Source organism: Equus quagga, chromosome 4 (assembly GCF_021613505.1).
Source record: "Equus quagga isolate Etosha38 chromosome 4, UCLA_HA_Equagga_1.0, whole genome shotgun sequence".
Taxonomy (NCBI): domain Eukaryota; kingdom Metazoa; phylum Chordata; class Mammalia; order Perissodactyla; family Equidae; genus Equus; species Equus quagga.
Window position 1 is genome coordinate 102,678,829 of NC_060270.1, and position 19,468 is coordinate 102,698,296.

The following is a 19,468-nucleotide window of genomic DNA, read 5'->3' on the forward strand; positions in this document are numbered from 1 at the left end:
GAAAATACGGTTGAAGCTGAATTTCACAATCCTCTGTCCATTCCTATGCATGACTCACTGGTCTCATGTTGAATTGATGGATGTTTTTCTATGTCTTCCATTTTTAGATTTTTATGCTTTAGCTCACTCTGTCTAGGGTAACTTTTTCCTGCAAATGGTCTGAAGCTAAGTTAAACTTCATTAAATCAATTTTTTTAAAATGAGGCCATTTTGCAAATAATTGAACAAAAAAATCGCATTTTCTCAGTCATCTAGCTGAGTTTGCTAGGCTCAGTTGAGCATCTGAAATCTTTGCTTTCATTAATGTGGTCTTTTCATTAATATACTTATGTCAATGAAAAATAATTAGTCAAACAAGTGATTGACTTTGCCTTTTTTTTTTGCTTCTACTGAGCCTTCAGAGCTACCAAGATGATACTGTTGATATTATTTTTTCTTGTGAACCTCAGAATAGTTCCCTGTGATAAAATTATAAATTATGTATTATAAGTAATAAAATTATTTTAAGTTGATTTTTCAAAAGCTATATATGTATGATAACAGAAATTGTATATGTATTAGATAAAAGCTCTATGAACTGCTTAATCTAACACATTTCTATGTATCTAGTTTTTTACAAAAACTGAATTCTCTCCATGTTTACAAGGCAGTCTGTGATAACAAGCAAAATAAACAAGAGCCTTTCTGGATAAACGTGTCCATATGCCAATGTGGTTTAGGTTTGATTCAAGACACAAAACTCATTACTTCTGGAAAAATGAAGGCACATTTATTAAATGACCAGGAGAAATTCCACAGTATGTAGAAAAGGAATAATAATACATAACTTTCTAGTTTACTTTCAATTTTTAAAAACAAGCGCAAGGAAGTTAAAATATTCTTTTAATTAAGATGCTCAAAGAAATGAAATAAGAAAAGTTGATGCAAGGGCTCCTTCAAGTTAGGATTTGCAATACAAATATTTTCATCTTTTAACAGGGTGAGCGGATGTGTTCACATCTCAGTTCCAAGCTGCCTCTTTCACTAGGCAACATCAGCATTTTTTAAAGCACATTTACAATGCGTTCCCATCACTCTTGCTGTGTTTTTGTAGCACCTATAGCCATAACTGGCACCTGGGGGCCTTGCATTGTTGGCAGTTTCCCTCTCATTTCTTTGGAGTCTATTCAACTGCTGTGGTTTTACTCAGAAGTCAGTGCTTTGCATATATGATTTCCTGAGACAGTTTGAATAGTCTTTCTCAGAAAACTGTGCCAGTCTGGCTGTGAACAGCTCTGCTCTGAGAGGAGCTGACAGTAGCCGGGTCGGGTCAGCGTGCTTGGATTCAGGTTCCTAGCCATGCCCTGCTAGCTTCTCTCTCCATCCTCCCTTTTCTTACTCCTGCTTCAGTGACATCGCTGCCCACGTTGTGCCATCCCTTTAAGGAAGAGAATAAGATTTGGTCTAGTCCAGTTAGAAAAAGTAAAATGCTGCCCAGGGAACCTATGCAAAGCTCCCATAGAAACAATTCATATTCATTGTTTCAGCAACTGATGTGGAAATTATTTTAAATAATAAACAAAATGAGACAATAATTCAAACTTCCGTAAGGTAATAATAATCTGTTGCAAAGGTAGAAGTCCCTACTTGGGGTTATAGATATGAAATTTGGAAACAAAGGCAACCTTAAATTTTTTCATTTGACTGTATTTCTTTTAAGATCATCATCTTGACAATGCAGTTTTGAGATAATGAGAATAAAAATGTCTTTTAATAAGCTTTAAATGGCATGCTGTTTCGAGGTGCTAATGTAAAGAGAAGCATTGTTGTATGAAGTGGCTCATGTGGGTATATATATGTTGGTGTGCTGTACTGCTGTCAATTCCATGGTCTTCATCTGTGTACCACTGGAGAGAGAGAGAAAAAGGTCGGAATTAGGAAGTCAGTTGTCTTTTCTCTTTTAAATTAATTCAGAGGAGCTCTTGAGCATATGTGGTATAAAACAGGATGTTTTAATTCCTGAGTCAGTTTATAAACTGAAATGTGATCAAAGAGGGTGTGTAATTTCCCCCGGAACAGTTCCAGTGCATGTTGTTCTGTCCTGCGGAAAGTCTCTGATTGTCCTTCGCAGGTGCTAAGAGAACTCACTGTGAATTTGGTTTTACTGCCTGGTGCTTTTAAGGATATGTATATTCTAATTAAAATATCCAAATCCATTTGGTTTTACTGCCCAGTGCTTTAAGGATATGTATATTCTAATGAAAATATCCAAATCCATTTTCAAATTTGACTCAAAGGACACTTAGAGTCATGTCATGGATAGGAAGGGAATATTTACCCCATTAGGCCCACTAGTTTTAATTAAGTGTTATCAAGTGTCAAATTGCCCCTACACTACAGTAAGATAAATTGTATTAAAATAAATGTTTTTTAAAAGCAATGTTTCCTAATATATATCACTAAGAAACTGGAAAAATCTATTTCAATATCCCATATATATGTTTAACATAAGTGAAGTCAAAAGTCAAATGCATTATTTGCCAACACTTACATTTTTCACTGGAATTTTTTTATCTGTATGTCTGACATTTATGTAGAAAGAGTTGATGACCTGAGGCAAAAATTTATCAACTCATACAGCATTAAACAAGTGGGAAGGCAGTGCCAGGCAAACGTATGTTATGGAGACATAATTTAATTAGACAATTTTTAAAAGTTAATTTATCATGTCTTTTGCTTGAATAGTGGGGGGAAAAACCCCTCAGCCTCTTATAAGAATCTAACCCAAAGGATATAAACCAGGTCTTTTTTGTATGGAAAGACTGTCCCACTCCTACACAGCGGGCACCGTTTGAACTGAGCACAGAGCAAAGTGTATATGTTAGAAGAAAACGAGGAAAAGTAGGCTTTTCTAGCTATTACAGACAATTATTTTACACAAAAATATTTAGTGCAACACACATAAATATACATATAAATATGCATATATACATCTGTATATATACATATATGTGTACCTGTGTATATATGTATAAAATACATGTGTATATATATAAAAAATATTTTTTCTTAATCTGTAAAGGTCTAGTGCAGAAAATGAATTTGACTTAATACCTAGAAACATCCTTCTGTATAGGCAACAACAGCTCTAACATTTCTGACTTTATAAAACAAGCCTAATTGTTTATTGCCTGTGGTTGTTCAACGAAAGATAACATGGCAATTGCAAAAGCCGAAGCATACTGATTATTAATATCCCACTGTTGTTAAAAACGGCTAGTAATACATACTAGACAGAAATCGATTTTCATTTGAGCTGAGCTATTATCATGCTGGTTTCACTTTAGAATTACTCTGCCACACATTTACTGAGTGATTACTTTTGAATCAAAATAGGGAAAGATTGAACACTCACATAAATAGGAGAACAGTGCTCTGACACTCCCAGGATACACAATATTGTGCTTCTCAATCCCAACTCTCTAATATTATTGAATGTTACTCTGTATATGGTTCAAGGATATCACTTCTCCAACTTCTCATTAGATAAATTAAAACTCTTTTAATTCTTTCCTGTCTCCTGGGACCTCTGTGAGGAGAAGTGGCCCAGAGAGGGGAAACCAGACCCCACCAGCAAGTTCCCTCTCCTTGCACAAAGTTTTGCTATACCATTGCCTGGAAATCCACTCCAGCATCCACCAGGGCTTTGGAGAGCTGCGCTGACTGCTGAAAGTGGACGTTGTCTGCAGGGAGAGAAAGGAAACATCAAGTAACTAATAGCCGCTCCAGTTTTCTCATTTTCTCACATGGAAGGGTGGGAAAGGCACAAGAAGAAAGGGACTGTTTGAAGTTCTAGGACTCAGCATCCCATTTAGCCCAAGACAAGTGAGTTGTGGAAAGCAACACTGTTTTATTGAAGTAAATGTAACAGTCTTGCCCCTCATGCTTTTGTTTTGTCAGTAGTGAAATTGCAAACCTGTCTGTGATACTAAAAAGTCTAATTAACTGAAACTCACCATCTGCTGTTCCATGAATAAGGAGGTACTCAACTTGTTTAAAATTTTCAGCTCTGCTCATGACTGTTGAATTCTGGAATTGGGAAAAAGAATGTCATTATTCAAAAAAAGATCTGCCATAAACTGATTTTTCACTTCAGTTTACAAAATAAAATGTTTTCAGCTGGGGCCCCCTTTGATACAAAATATAGCAAACCGATATTCAAGCAAATGCTGTCTCCATGCATGGCAGAATGCACAGCATGCCCTGAGCCTGGGAGGCAGGACTGGAGAGAGAGGATGCCACATCTTCCCTGCACATGCAGGAAGAGGGCACCTGCCACCCAGGCTGCATGCAAAACCCCTTGAGCCCCAGATCCCAGATTGGCTTTGTCCTATGCATTAGCACAGGGCAGAGTCTCATATTAGCAATGTATGTTCCATGGGCTTATGCTGTAGTTCAGCCAAAAAGTGTATTGCCATGGCAACCATGTGTCACATGGTGCCATACATGCTACATTTCAAAGAGCCTGTACATAGCATTTGCAACTAAACATACTCTGCAATATGTCATATGAACTTTGGTCCACATTGCTAGGCTCCGAATGAGAAGCAAGCAGTACCTCTTTTGGAACAGATGTTTAAAACCTAGTCAAATGTAACATATGGGAGGGGAACGGGTGAAAAAGATCAAGGATGGCCTTAGAAAATCAGTAGGTTGTTGTTGTCGGCCTCATTCTATATTGGGGAAAATGTTACTGGAGTGAGTCATTCCAAGTCAGCCAGGGAAACAGGACCAAAAGGGTGGGGGGCGGGGGCGGGTTCAGCTTTTTGGAGATTGCTTCCTGGCCTCAGTCAGGTAGGACTTCTAGAATGAGGGTAAGATCTGGGATGAAAAAGCTTTTGAAAGCATGGAACTGGTCATCTGATCTTAATTTGGGGATGTTTGAAAAGTTGGGGTGAAGGTAAAAATGTCACAGAGACATTGTAGTGCCTTTGGGAGGGGGTGAGCTGGAGTCCGCTTCTATTGCCTAGTTATGTGTTGGAAAGAGGAAGGGCCAGTAGCCTCTCTATGGATTTAAAATCAGCCAGCTAGAGCTGCAGCATCTTGGTGAATCAAAGTCAACTTTAAGAGCCAAGGTTTGTATTTTGCAGATATCTTTGTAGCTAACATGAGCTTAATATTTTTGATGAGAACCCTGATGGTCTGGCAGGAAAGGGATGGGGCTAAACTCAGAGTGCTTGTATTCTAGTCCCCACTTTAATATTAGTGAGCTGTTCACCTGGAGACATGCTGCTCTCTAAGCCTTGTTTTCTGTGAAATAGGAATAAGAGTGACTCCTCTTACTGCCTCACAGAAATAAGAATGAAGAGACATGGCTTTTTTTTTTCAGGTTAAATTGATGATGCTGATGTGAGAATGCTGTAACACAGTGTTTCTGGGGAAAAAAAATTCTGTCTACAACTTTCAGGACAGAGTCACCCAATGTGTTTCACTTGACTGAGGCTCCCAAGGTCAACTTGTCCTGGAAAGCCTTGAGCAAATGCCCTCCCATTCCTGTGTAGGCTGGATCCCATTTGTCCTGACCATATTGCATTTCTGACCCAAATTGAGAATTCACCCATGAACTTTCAGAATAAACACCTAGGACTCACTAAAAGTCACACTTTTATTTTACTTTATTTTTAGGAAATATTTTATCTAGTGTGATGTCCCAGATAAACCCATCCATGTATGAATCCACCCATCCATCCATCCATCCCTCCATCCCAATTTTACCCCATTCATTCTTCCATCTATTCACTCATTTTTTTCATCTAGTCAATCAATTTTTATTTGTCATATACCCTAATATACAATAAGAAAGGGATTTGTCTATATTGATCATCATTCTTAGCGTCTAATCATCTAAATATCAATTAAATGAATAAATGAAAGAAATTTAAGCACTTATACTGTTCACTGTATTCAGTCCTAGTTTTGCAGAGGCAAGTAGTAACAGCTAGCAGAATAAAATACTCTCTTTCCAAAATTTGCTGAGACATGTTTTTCCCACTTTCAACCTATACACCAGGCCATTCACAATAATAACTAACATTTATTGAGTGTTTACCTTATGCTAGTCACTGCCAAGCATCATAGAGGATTTATAAACAGCACTGTCCTATTTAATCTTCATAACATTCCTGTGAGATAGGTCTATAGCAATCCTACTTTCTACATGGAGACACCGAGATTCAGAAGTGAGTAACCTGAACCAGGTTCTATCTGTAGGAAGCATCAGAGCTGGACATGAAGTCTGACGGGAGAACCCCTTTTACCTCCTATGCTGCTCACAATGTAGTCTTGCCGCAAAGGAACAGTGAGAAATCACTTGTTAATTAACTGTCCTGGAATTTGTAGTACAGAAATACTCTGGGAATCCTTTGGTTCCTGTGTCCCCATGGCTTCTCAGACAATTAATCAGAAGGGAGCGGTCTGCATAGCCCTACAAGATTTGGGAGGCGTGTTTTCTGAATGTGCAGCTGATGGCAGAGCGTAAGACAGCAATAGAACCCTGAGTAATTTTCCGCCCTTAAGAGAGGAAAGGGTCAACATCAATCTCCCTAAAGGACAGTGCAGGTTCTAAGCTGGAGACAGCAGAGGCTGGGGCTTGAACACTGACAGTGAGCATTAGTAATCGGAGCCCCAGGCCCTGGAGCCCCCGTTAGAGTCCCCCTTGGTGATCCTTTCTGCTGGTCTTGCTCTCAGCCTGTGCTGACTGCACCCCTGTTTCCTCCACCTTGTTTCTCCCCACATTAAATCTAGCTCTTTGCTTGCCAAAGATCATCAACTTTAACACCCAGATCTGACCCAAATATACAGCTGCGTCACCTCACCTCCGAAAGCCTCATGAGCCTCCCTGGTTTGGCAGCTTGAACAGCAAAAGCTGCTCCTACAACCTCCCTAAGCCATAAAACTGAGAAATGTCATTGAAACATAGAGTAATAGTTAGGAGACATATAAATACGCAGGACAGTTAGCAAGGAATGTGATAACTACTGGAGTTTGGACCAAAACAGTTTCTGGCTGCCTTTTTTTTTTCTTAAATGGAGTGAATACAGGCTGAAAGAAGACAATTTTTATAAACAAGTAAAACCCTGAGCCTAAGATAAATGTTGTGATGTACACACTGTAGCTGTGATGAACTAGACATGGTGAGAAATGCAACATACTGAGAAAAAGACGAAAACTGTGATAAAAGTGTCATGATGCAAATTGTTTTACATTAACAATATTACACTACAAAGAAAGAAAGACAAATACTTTAATGCAGCAAGAGAAAAATAAAACAAAAGCTTCCCCTGCAACTGCAAGATAAGTGTGCCATTTCCAATGCACACTTCCCCCTGCTCGCTGGCAGAAGCCTCAAGGAGACCTCTCTGTGCAAGGGAGACAGGCAGCCTGGAGGCACACCCCCACTGTCAGGCTCTCAGGCTGCAGAGAACATCTTGTTCCCAGAGAGATGCAGCTGTGGCACCTTGCCTCTGGAACCACCCCTCATTCCCCACTAGACTGAGCATCCTGGCTTCTCAATCAAGAAAGACCCTTGACAGTCCACTGTATGGGGCACTTTAGCCTGCGAAAGGCAACAGCCAAAGCCAGTGAAAGAAATGCATGCATTAATTTATGGTATGATTAATGATCGGAAATAATTTAATTGTGCTATTTTAACCCACCAAAATAGGATAATCCCCATTCGATGGAAACCGAAATAAAAAAGGAAATGGATGACTAAGTTAGAAGCCGAATAGTCTATCACCAACTACTAAAAAGGAAGCTCAGAGTGATAAATGGGCAAGGATGCAATGGTGGTGCAGTTGGCACTCTCCCGAGGCTAGAAACTTCCGGAGAGCCCCGCTGCCAGCAACAGTCTGGCAAAGCGAAGTGGGAAGGATTGGTCCAGTGGCAGTGCCGATTCCACAGCATCTCTGCGAGGAGCTTTTCCTTCAAACCCTAAGAAGAACCATCTGTAGCTGCTTGTTGGATCATGCTGGTTCCTCAGTTACCTTCCAACAAATAAATCTTTGTATTTTTGAAATAAAAGAGAGCTGATAAGAGTGGGGAAGTACTGTGAGAAACAGAAGGTCTAACAATTTTTAAGCTACCCTTTGTGCCATCTAGGAACCATAAGGACAGTTTGCTTTCTCAGGATAATGGTGGCAGCTGCCATGTTTTGAAAGCTTGCTTCATGGCAGGCACAGGTGTCTCATTTAATCCTTTCAATAACCGTGTGAGGTAGGTTTTACTGTCCCCATTATCTAGATGAGGAAACTGGGGTTGAGAGAGGTTAAGTAACCTCCCCAAGCTCCTACTGTGAGTAGTGGTGAAAGAGAATTTGAGTACAGGTCTCTCTAACTCCAAAGCCCATTCCCCTGAACATCATAGTCCAGCGTTCCTTCACCTCACAGCCAAACAACTCATCACCATTTCCAGGCTCTTGTGGAAAGAGCAAACAGTCACTAGTGTAATGGACAGCCCAGTACTTCAGTGAGATATTACGAGTGCACTGACTTGCTCTATGCATTCTCCCACTTGCAACCAAAGCCTCCTAAATAACATTAAATGATGCTATTTTGGGAAGCACCATTAATGCCACAGAAAACAGAGGCCACAGAAACTTTTTAAGAAAAAATTAATTCAACCCACTATATCAGATGTTTTACTTGTTTACGTCTACCAAACAACTGTACCCGTGAGATGCCAAGGAAAGAGCTCCTATCAACCCGACAGGGGGCTCTACCTCAGGCCTCACCAAGCAACACTGGCTTCTTTAAAGATCACACAGCAGTCAACATTTTATCAGCACTCAACAAACAAGTTAAGGTTTGGCTTAAATCTGAAGGTCTCTCTCCCTTTGGCATATTCTGGGATAATAGAACAAATGTCAAATCAGTACAAGATGGCATATTTACAAAATTGCACCCTGTTTTGCATAACCTAACGATGCAGCAGTTCTTAAGGATTGAACATTTCAAATCTGCTAGCAGAAGACTGCCAAATCTATGACTGTTTCATACACTTGCCAAAAGCCTATCAAATTTTGAGCAAAATGCAAAATAAATCTCCTCTACAAGTTAAATCAGTCCCTTCTGTGTGTTCCAGGCTGCCCTCTTCTCTTGGCAACAAGGCTCAGGACTTGGGCCCCATTTCTCCTGCCCTTGATCTTATCCTTCTCTCTGCATGTTCATAAGCCCACTCCCTCCGCAGTCGTGTCCTGCCTCGTTGGCCACCATTTGGCCTGCCCTTCCCCCAGCCCTCCCTTGTGCTATCCCTTGGTTCATTGGACCTGCTTCACAAATCCCTAGGAAACCAGCTCTACCTGCTATTCCTGTGTCTTCTGTGCTGCTCTGCCTCGTCCCTCTGTGCAACCTGCAGAGAGCATCTACGCTCTTCCTCTCCGTCTTCCTAAATCTTTCTCCACTGGCTTCAGATAGTTGCCCTCTCCCTTTCCTAACTCTCAGTATCTATATGTTATATAACATGTTTGTGCCTCGGTTTCTGTGTCAGTCAAATGGAGATAATTAGAGCATTTATTTCAGAGAATCTGAGAGAGACTTGAACCTAATAGTCCATGTAAAGAGCTTAGAATAATCTCCTGCTGTAGAAGCAAGCACTTAATAAATTAATGGAAAAATAAATGAAATAAATGAAACTGGATCCCCCTGGTTGAGAGGAGTCGCAGGAAGGTGAACCTCTAACTTCTCGGCCACTTCCCTTCCCTCCCTACCTGCTCGGAAGGCACAGAATTCCTGGGGCTCCATAGTCACAATTTGGAAACCACTGGTCTTTTTCCTACATATTGACCACTTCATCATACTTAAGTCCATGCTTTATTACCTGCTCTCTTTTATTTCTCGCCAAAAACTTTGTGTGCATGTTTTGTCTCACCAACAAGGTAACAATCTTCTGAACAATTAAGACACGACGCACCTTGAATGGGTGAATGAAAGTCTGCCACCTGTTAAGACTTTTTGTAGGTTTGACTAAAAGATCTGTGACCCACCATGTGAGAAATCATTCATCAATGTTAGTCTGGAACCCACTCCTCAAGGTGTGCCCACAGTTGCTATTTTCTTACTGCTATTAGGGGTGAGGGTTATCTCTTTGGCTATCTGATTCCTTTGCTCAAATCTGTCACCATTTCTGTCGGCTGTGGACTGAGACTTATTGTAGAAAAGAGCTACACTGCCTATTAGCTCTGATTTGTCACTCCTCCACTTTGGCTGCCTACTTAGAGTTTCTGGGACCAGCTCCTTGGAGTTTTAGGGAGATGAATGTCTTCCTTCTTCTTTGAGTTCCTGGCATTCTGTAAAAGTGCTCCTGCCTTGCAACTTGGCAGTAAGTGGTTGATTATCTACCAAAAGATCCTTATGGAGTCACTGTTTAGGTCACTGCATTGGGTCCAAGCTGTAGTTCCAGGGTCCCCTATTTTAAATGGAAGCTTTGTAAGAATAGGAAAAGGCATTTGCTTTGGCTGGATAGAGCCCCAGAGGTGCATGCTTTAGTGAATGGAGCATAGACTAGCTTTCAGCAGTGCACAAGCTGAACAACTACACATGGCATCCCTGCCAGTTCCATTGGCATTTACAAATGGTTCCTCCAAGTCCCTTTCCTAAATGGTAAGTAGGACCTTCATTTCACAAAATGTGCTGCTCTTGGTGATGTGGGTTTCTTCAAATTCTTTCAAATCTGGGTCATCAATGACCTAATAATGAATCCTTTTTCTCATTTGGGTTTTATTAAAAATTGTATTCTCCTCCGAAGGCTGTAATTTGGCTACTGTATCAATGATGCTTTAGCTGAAGAAAGGACAAAGATCAGAGCCTTGGTTATTACACACTTTGGGCATTCCCATCCTGGATGTGCTGCGGAGAGTCAGTAGGCCAGATTAAATGTGAATCATGTTCAAAATATTTCCTTCTGACCCATGGAAATGCATAGGGCAGTGAAAGCATCAAGGAACTGTCTTCTTTGTCTTTTCAAAGAGGGTGAGGAGGGAGGGAGGGGGAGAGAGAGAGAGAGAGAGAAAACAACCTGGGAAAGAAAAGTAAAAGAAAATGGGGTCCAGAGGGGCAGCTGGGGCCTTGGAGGAAAATAGAATCTTTGAATGTATTCTTGCCAGAGACAAAAGCACAGGCTCATTTAAAAAACAAAGGAGGGCAGCTTTATTCTAAAGCCTGCTGTGCACCAAATATAGGCACTTAGATTCAGTTCTCCACATTCCGAGGAAGCAACTTACCAGGGTGGAAACAATTCAGTTAATGCATTTGCCTCACTTTCTCCTGCCCACCTTAACTATCGCCCACCCAAATAATTCCTCTGAGCAACACATTGGGAACCTTTAGCTCCCTGGTACTGGCAGTTTTAATGTGTCCATTGCCAGCAATGAATTTTGTGCCAAGAAAACCCGACTCCTGGCGTGGAAGGATTAAACAGTCCTCGGGTACCATCTGTGCAGTGAAGTGAAAGAGTGACTTTGTGCACCCAGTGTGCGTGTGTTGCCATTGGCAGTAGGAAGTGACTTCTATTTACACGACCACCTTATGCAGCGAACACCTAAGGGGAAAGATGAAAATGGCCACCACAGTGGGGGGCTGAGTTAGGGAGTAGGGGGATGTGTGTGGGAATGAGGAGCCTATGGGAAAGTCTAGAAAAAGATGCAGGTTGAAATGGCAGATTAAAACTAATGGTCCCACACAGGGAGGGCTAGTTGTACAGCAAACACCCCGTTGGCTGATGTTCATCGAGGGAAGTAGGCTAGGTGCCGTGGACTTCCTCAGGTGTCAGGGTTTGGACTTGACTCTGTGCCTGCAGGTTCAAAGACTTTTCAGAATGGGATTTTTTTTTAACTCATCAGAACTTTTGACTCATCATCCACCAAGTTCCTAGAGTCAGGGTTAGGGGCGTGGGCGGTACACCTCTGATGTTTCAGGAGTTTTCAGTTCTTTGGGATATCTGAGAAAGCCCTTCAGTAACCCAGCAGATACGGCATACCATTGGAGGGGTGGTTTACACATTTAAGCATCCTGGTTGGGTCATAGACAAGAAAATTCCAGCTGTAAAATGGGAGAAATGATGAAGACATAAAATTTTTACAATAATGTTTCCCTTCAGAAAGTTTTTAAATTAAATGAGGAAAGGTTTTAAGGTTTATACTTCATACTGGGTAATCCAAAGAATACATTGTTAAGTAAAGCCTTGAAGCTCACAATACTGCAGAGGGGGAAAAGGGAGCACAAAATAAGTATGAGTCCGAGATAGATAAACTGAGGATTAAGACATATATAAGGAAAATGTCATGGGAGTCAAAAGGGGAGGCTAGTCACTGGAAGAGCAGTACAAGTTTCCTAACAGATGGAGACGGAGGGGAAATAATATTCTAGGCAGAAGGAGCAGAGGACAAAGGCACTAAAAGAGAAGGCCTAGAAATATTCAGAGAATAGTGAACAGGCAGGTAAACTGGATCACTGTAACAAGGTTACAATGATGAAAGAATGAAGGCTGGATGTAGTTGAGTCCACAGGAAAAGTCCACAAGAGTGTGATGGGTGGGGGTTAATCTCACAGCTCTGTGTGGTGCAGACTGGGATGGAGAAAGAAAGCTAAGGGGAGACAAATTGGATTATTATAAAAGGAGATAAGTCATGTGACAGTGGCAATGTGGTTACAAAGAAGGGAAAAGATGTCTAAGATAGCTTATTGGACATGGAGGAGAAAGAGTGGGAGGAATTGAGTCCAAAGTCTTATGTGGGACAATTAGCAGAAATGGGGACAATCGGATTATGGAACTGCTTTGTCCCATAATATAAGATCATTTGTGCACCTCACTTTACAGGTTGTTACTTTTCTAGCTTGATCGAAAAACAGAGATGAAAACACACATGCAGCACAAACACAGAAACATACCTCTCCTGCCTCTCCCCTCATGAGCCTTGCTAAATAAAGCTGAGAGTAAGGCGTAAAACTAAGCTGTCTGCACTTATCCTACAAAACTATAAATTTTGGTTGTTTTATTGTACTTTGATCAAATCATTTCAGAATCCATAGTAATGATGACATCTTACAAAAACACACAAATATTGCTCAGAGCAATGTATTAATATGCAGCCCATGTATTGAGAGTTGTGGCACAGATAAGAAATTGTGTTCTTAAATTATTCTTGTTTTTGTTTTCTTTCTTTTTAATTCACTGTCCTGGGAAGAATTTTGAATTTCCTTTGGAGAATGTAAAGGTCAGATGATTTGTCTTGTCATCTGTAAGTTTCTGGGTTTTCAACTAACATGACAGATAGAATCAGGAAAGTTTTGGAAGGGCCAGTGTGCTAGAAGGGTCCCTAGTACTTATGCTACACTTCCAGCTGCATCAGCTCGACACCAAAGAGAGTGCTCTGGCTTTGCAGTGGCATCCACACTAGCACATGGGGCTGCCTGTGATAGCTGCACCCAGACCATATTTCCAGTGCTATAGCCCATCTGCAGAGCAACCTACCTACTGGTCCTCCCATCAGGCAACTAGCCTGTTGGATGTTACTCAGTAATTTAGGTTCAAGGACCTTTCAGGGTGATGCCCAACTGTACCTATTCCTCACCTGCTTTACTCAAATCTTGTGTGAGAAAAACTGTACATATTTAGCTATGAATAAGAAAAGTATAGGCTTGTATATACATCTTAATTATGATAATACCATAAAAGATTTTAATATATAGTTAAAGGTTTAGAGAGTCTTCTGGGCTCTAAAGGAATATGTTGAATTTGACATGTTTTCTAAACTGAAATTCTTATAATTAAAGTAATTATCTGGTGTTGCTTTGTATTTCCAAATGAATGCATATTGTGACCTATATAGCATACGATAAAGATTGTAATTATGCAGAATATAGTAGAGGAAGCTATTGGAGTATCTCTAAACCACCTGTGTTATTTCTTTTTAACAAGAATTTTGTTGGAAATAAAAAATATATATTTTCTAGAATAGATACACTTAAAAATGTTCTTAAGCCACTTATAAATAGGTTATAACACGGATCTAGTTCCTCATCTCTTACCCTGTAATGGTCAAGGTTGTCTTCTGGAGTTGGGAGACCCATGTAACGCTCTGTGTATATTGAGTCTGTGATGGAGAAAAGAAACAAACTTAATTCATACAATAAAAAATTTTCTGTCTTTTACTGGGTTACTTTATGTTTCTTTGCATGTCTTAACTTGTGCATGGGTCTATAGTGTTACCCTCAGAAATATCTCCTCCAGATCATTTTTATTTGGCTTGTTAATGCAGCCAGACTCCTGCCTTCCCACACTGAGCCCTAGCACATCCCCACTGAGCCCTGAGATGAGGGCAAGGGAGGTCAAACCAGATGATCTAAAACTCAACCAACAATGCACCTGCAGAGAAGTCACATGTGAAGTGCTAAGACGTAAGGACTCTACATTATCATCTGACCCTCTGGAAGAATCTTAATTCGAAATCACTTAAGGCCTCAATTGTCTTGAAGTTTTTGGTCTTGACACAAGTATACGTCCTAATTTAGGATACTCTCTTTCCTTTTGGAAACCCCTCATAATGTTCAATTACTAGCTGCTTACTTAAATCATATTTTTTTTTGGCAGGTTGAAATTCACCATAATGAAAAGAGAGAATTCAGTTTATCACTTATTTGCTGTATAACCCCCTATTGACTCAGCTACTTCATCATAACACAAGTTAAACATTTGTTTTCTCTCATTTTGTAGAGAGGCCTCAGTGTTGGTTATAACAGTTGAGTATTGTGAAACAGATTCTATTAGTATCTGTCTACTGAAATGACATAAGCTCTTGTATCTATAAATATGGCAGAAAAACATATGCATTATTAGTTTTGTTATTTTGTATAATTAAACATATTTTTGCCCTATTTTTAAAAAATTAAATCATATATCTCCATATATACTATAATATATATCATATATATGATATAATATATATGTCATGTATATGATATATATCATATAACATATATATCCTAAAATATCAGTGAGAAAATTTACTGTGGCTGAATTCCAGTATAGCTTTAAAAATCTGAAATAACTGTTTTGAAAGATGCCCCTTTAAATGACCAGATTATGGTAATTAAATAAGCATAAGAACAATATGTTGCCATTGTGCTATTTACGTTAATGGCTGAATTTCACTGTAATTATACAAACATATTAATACTTATCTCATTAATTTTTTAAATGAATATATCATCTAAATAACAACCTTTAGCAAGATTCTGACTCTTTTTGAATGACTGGCATTGTAGATTAAAAACTTACATTGATAATGAGTGTTAGTTGTTCCACATATATTCTGTATGTCATTTCTATGGAAATCAAAACATTTTCCTCCAGAAAGAGTAACAGCAATATTTTATCATTTTGATTAAAATGAATACAGACTATATGTAATTTTACATGTCTAGAGGACCCTAACATAGAAAATATAATATTTTAAAAGACACTTTAAAATATAAGATCTTCCTAAAATCCACATATCTTTTAACATTTAAATATGAATAACTTAGGTTGTACATTTGATAGGGGGAGAAATGGCCTTTAAGGGCAAAATAAATTTTCCCCAGACACAGACTTTAACTCTTCTTATCCTAGGACCCAAAACCCCTTTCTTATTATGCCAACCAGGTTTACACAAGTAAGAAGATCTGAAATTTTAAAAATAGCATTTAAAAAATGCATAATGCAGTTATTGTAGACTTTTATAAATATGCTTTGACATACATTTACATAATCCTTCTATCTGATCTTTGAGTAAAATTGTTCAAGTTTATACATATATAAGAATTCTAGAAACTTCTTATATGTTAGGTTGGTCCATTTAATGAATTTCTTTTCTTATCATTACATGTTTCTAAACTCACAAAGATTGTTTCTGTTATTTTATTGACCACCAGAGGTCTCCAAAAACAAGCCATCAGACAGAACAATTACTATCAAGCAGAAAAGTATTATATGAAAACAAATCCATTGTGTGAGGATCAAATCCTAACTATTCTTTCCAGTTTTTTTTTTTAACAGAAAGATAGAGATGTACTTCCTACATTGGCTTCTCTTGACTTGGAGAGGCCTTAAAAAATGGTTTCCCACAGGACTGGTACTACCATATATTAGGACATAAAATATTTAATGAGCATATTCATTATCAATGAATTATCTTTAAATTACATAAAGGGCTTGAGATGGGGTCAGAAGAGGCACAAGAAAAGAAGTCATCTCCTCACCACCTCTGACTCTTCTCCCTACCTAGAGTTCCACTGCACACTCCCACGCACTTGGGAATTACAGTCTTACCTGTGTCTGATACCTTAGGGAATAGTATTTTCTCAGTGATGAAGAGATATTCTAAAGTGGCTTTCACCAACTTAAAGACAGCAGAAAAATAACCCTCAGGAATTTCTCTGTCCCTACTCTCTTCTTTCTACCCAAAGCCCTACTTATGTTTGGCTGAAGGGAAAGAGAAACATTCTTCTCTTACTCTGGTAAGTATGTGAAGCCACAAACTCATATTAGAATAAAGATAAGGAAGGGTTTATCTGAAGAAATGAAGCATTGGGGATGTTTTGAAATTTGGCAAACAGAATTTGTTGATAAGATTTGAGAAGAAATTTGGCAAACAGAATTTGTTTATAACTAAATGTGTAGATAACATATAATACCATCTAGCCTTTCACAATAGCAGAATAAGTGAGATCTTTTCATTATAGGTATCCATAAAGTACCTCTAAAGTGAATAATCTTGTTCATTGTAGAACCACTGAAACTCAAAAAGGAATGGTTTGCCATTGAAATTTTAAGGTCGACAGTATCTCTTCATACCTGCTAGCAATTACGTACCATAGTACTCCCACCGTGACACAGGCGCCACGGCTATGCCACACTTGAACACGCCACTTCCTGCTCCCAGGACCATTGAGGTTACGTACCCTCCATATGACTAAGGAATGAAGAAAACAGTTATTTTTGTGGAGGTAAAGGAATTAAGGACATATGGTAAGCGAGTCGCAGTTTCCACATTTCTCACATCTTTATATACTGTGCCTCTTTAGAGATAGAAAGCATGGTAGAAGAGGCTTAAATTGGTCTTAATTGGATAGTATCTAAAGAATATACTTCCAGAGCCCTGGACCCTTTTCTTGGTAGATGCAGGGGGAAAAGCATCAAAAATTTGCTGGGTAGCACCAATTAAATTTTTTAAAAAACAATAAACACTAAATCTTTACTGACTTTCTGACGCATGGGGACAAGTCTCTCTCCTTCCCTCTCTCCCTCTTTCTCTCCTTTCCTCTTTTTCTCCCTTCACCTCCCTCCCTCATCATGATAAACAAAAGCCTGGCTAGTAGGGACTCATGGCCCAGAGATCTAAGACATTTTATTTGGACCTTCTTAGCTTAAAATGATAGACGTGATTTTCATCTTCAAATATTTACATACGAAAGATAAATTATCCTACTTTGGGTTATATTCACTAAGAAATACATACAGATTCATCAGCCAAACAACTACTCACCCAGCCCCAAATTGCAACCCGTTTGTCGTCCACAAATCCCATTTTTAAAAATTGTCTAAAATACATGGACAAAGTTAAAGAATTAGTATTGCACTGCATATAGAAAAGTAAGATAACTGCCCAAATGTGAAACTCTGCCATTTTTTCTCTATTTTATTCTATTAGAAACTATGATTAATTAAAGCAAGTAAATAAACATTCGAGATAAATGTCTATCATTTTTAACTTAAGAGCCAGATAAACAAGGTTTATTTTTGTTGGAGTCTATAAAAATTGTGTGTGTGTGTGTGTGTGTGTGTGTGTGTGTGTGTATGATTCACAGAAAACAAATCCTGGCAGTTTTTTTCACAGCTTTATATAAAAATTTGCAGCCCAGATGCACTTTTCTTTACATAATTGAATTTAAATCTCTCCAGATGTTTTTCAGTTTGAGAGTGGCTGCCCCTGCCATGGAGATATATAGGGGCAGAGAACATCTGGGTAGGGCTTAGAAGTGTCTTTGGGCCCCCTACCTGAGAACTTAAACACCATTCTCTAAATAAATCCCTTCTTATGCTGGGTGTTGATTAGTTAGCTCAGCATCATTAAATAAGAAGCAGATTTTCCTTGATGGATTAAGCAGTCTTTTTGACACTAAATTGCTTTCGGTATTGTAATCCAAGGAAAGAAATGAAAAAAATGTTTTATGCACCTATTTCTTAATCTTAGCCTTACATCAAAAGACCATTTGTTCACTTTAAAGAAAATCTAGTAAATGAGACTCTTAACTTTGTAGTATTGAGGGGCATGGGGGACCCTTGCATTGACCCATATGTGACTTTGAGAATTTTTCTGTTTTCAGTTGATGATATATGTCTTATGCGGCCCTGAGTTAAGCAATGTTAGAAAAAATTAAAGGTAAGTAGCTTTCAGCTCATTATCTTCTCCATGTAAACTTTTAAAACTCAGAACACTTATGTACAGAAATGTGCACCAAATCATGAGTGTACAAGTTGATAAACTTTTACAAAGTGAACATACCCTTGAACCAAGATATAGTGCGTTACTATCACCCAGAAGTCTCCAGGTCATTTCTCCCTTTGCAAAAGGGAAAAATGAAATGTTTGCCTTTTATTGGATCCCATAAAAATTTCACCTAAATTTGTGCCTGGTTTTGAACTTTCTATAAATGGGGTCATGCAGGTTGTACACTTTGTGCCTGGCTTCTTTCACTCAACCATCTATGAGCTTTGTCTATGTTGTTGTGGATAGTTCTTTTTGGTTGCTGAAATAGTGTTCCATTGTATAAATATACTACATCTCATTAATTTTTTAACTGGAGTTGTGCATTGTGGATACTCAATTCTGTAATTTTAGGACTGGCATTGATCACATTTGAGAGGCCCTGGAAACTATGCCGTCTCTCACAGAGGACCAAGGTGGATAAATAAAAATTTATTTTTAAAATATCACAGCTTCACTCTTGAACTAATTTGTCCTCTCTCTAATCTAAACCTCTCTTTCTTAGTTTTAAATAAAACAGCTAATCATTAACTTTGATATAAGAGACTCAGGAGTACTTTATAAATTTTCTGTTTCTTTTCTTCTCTTTGGTTGTTGTTTTTCTTAAAGGCATTTTCCTCCATCCATAATCATTCATGACTTTTCTGCATTTCCTAGTTTATGATTTCACAACATTATTCTAAGTCACCTACTTACTATGTTTCCCCAGACATCCATGTAGTTGGTTATAGAAACTCAAAGATTACATTTCCCATTTACTAGTTGAATGCAACTGAGTCTAAGAGTTGGAGTGAGGCCTGGATTCAAATCATGACTTCCCTTGACAAGTTACCTAACCTAAGAGCCTCCACTTCTTTACCTGAAATGTGAGGTATGAACACCCACCTCCCAAGCTTGCTGTGCAGC

The 19,468-nt window shown here is 38.8% G+C and overlaps 1 protein-coding gene across 1 annotated transcript in view; it reads right to left on the minus strand.

The window, feature by feature from the left end:
* Positions 1 to 757: 757 nt before the first annotated feature.
* The window catches only part of DPP4 (dipeptidyl peptidase 4), an 86,574-nt gene continuing 67,863 nt past the window's right edge, over positions 758 to 19,468 (minus strand). Inside the window, exons 21-26 of the mRNA XM_046659904.1 lie at positions 17,561 to 17,615; positions 16,888 to 16,987; positions 14,064 to 14,128; positions 3,996 to 4,068; positions 3,649 to 3,722; positions 758 to 1,886 (exon numbers count right to left, since the gene is read on the minus strand). Of these exons, the coding sequence (XP_046515860.1) occupies positions 1,785 to 1,886; positions 3,649 to 3,722; positions 3,996 to 4,068; positions 14,064 to 14,128; positions 16,888 to 16,987; positions 17,561 to 17,615 (469 nt within the window). The 3' untranslated portion in view covers positions 758 to 1,784. The remainder of the gene's footprint in view (positions 1,887 to 3,648; positions 3,723 to 3,995; positions 4,069 to 14,063; positions 14,129 to 16,887; positions 16,988 to 17,560; positions 17,616 to 19,468) is intronic.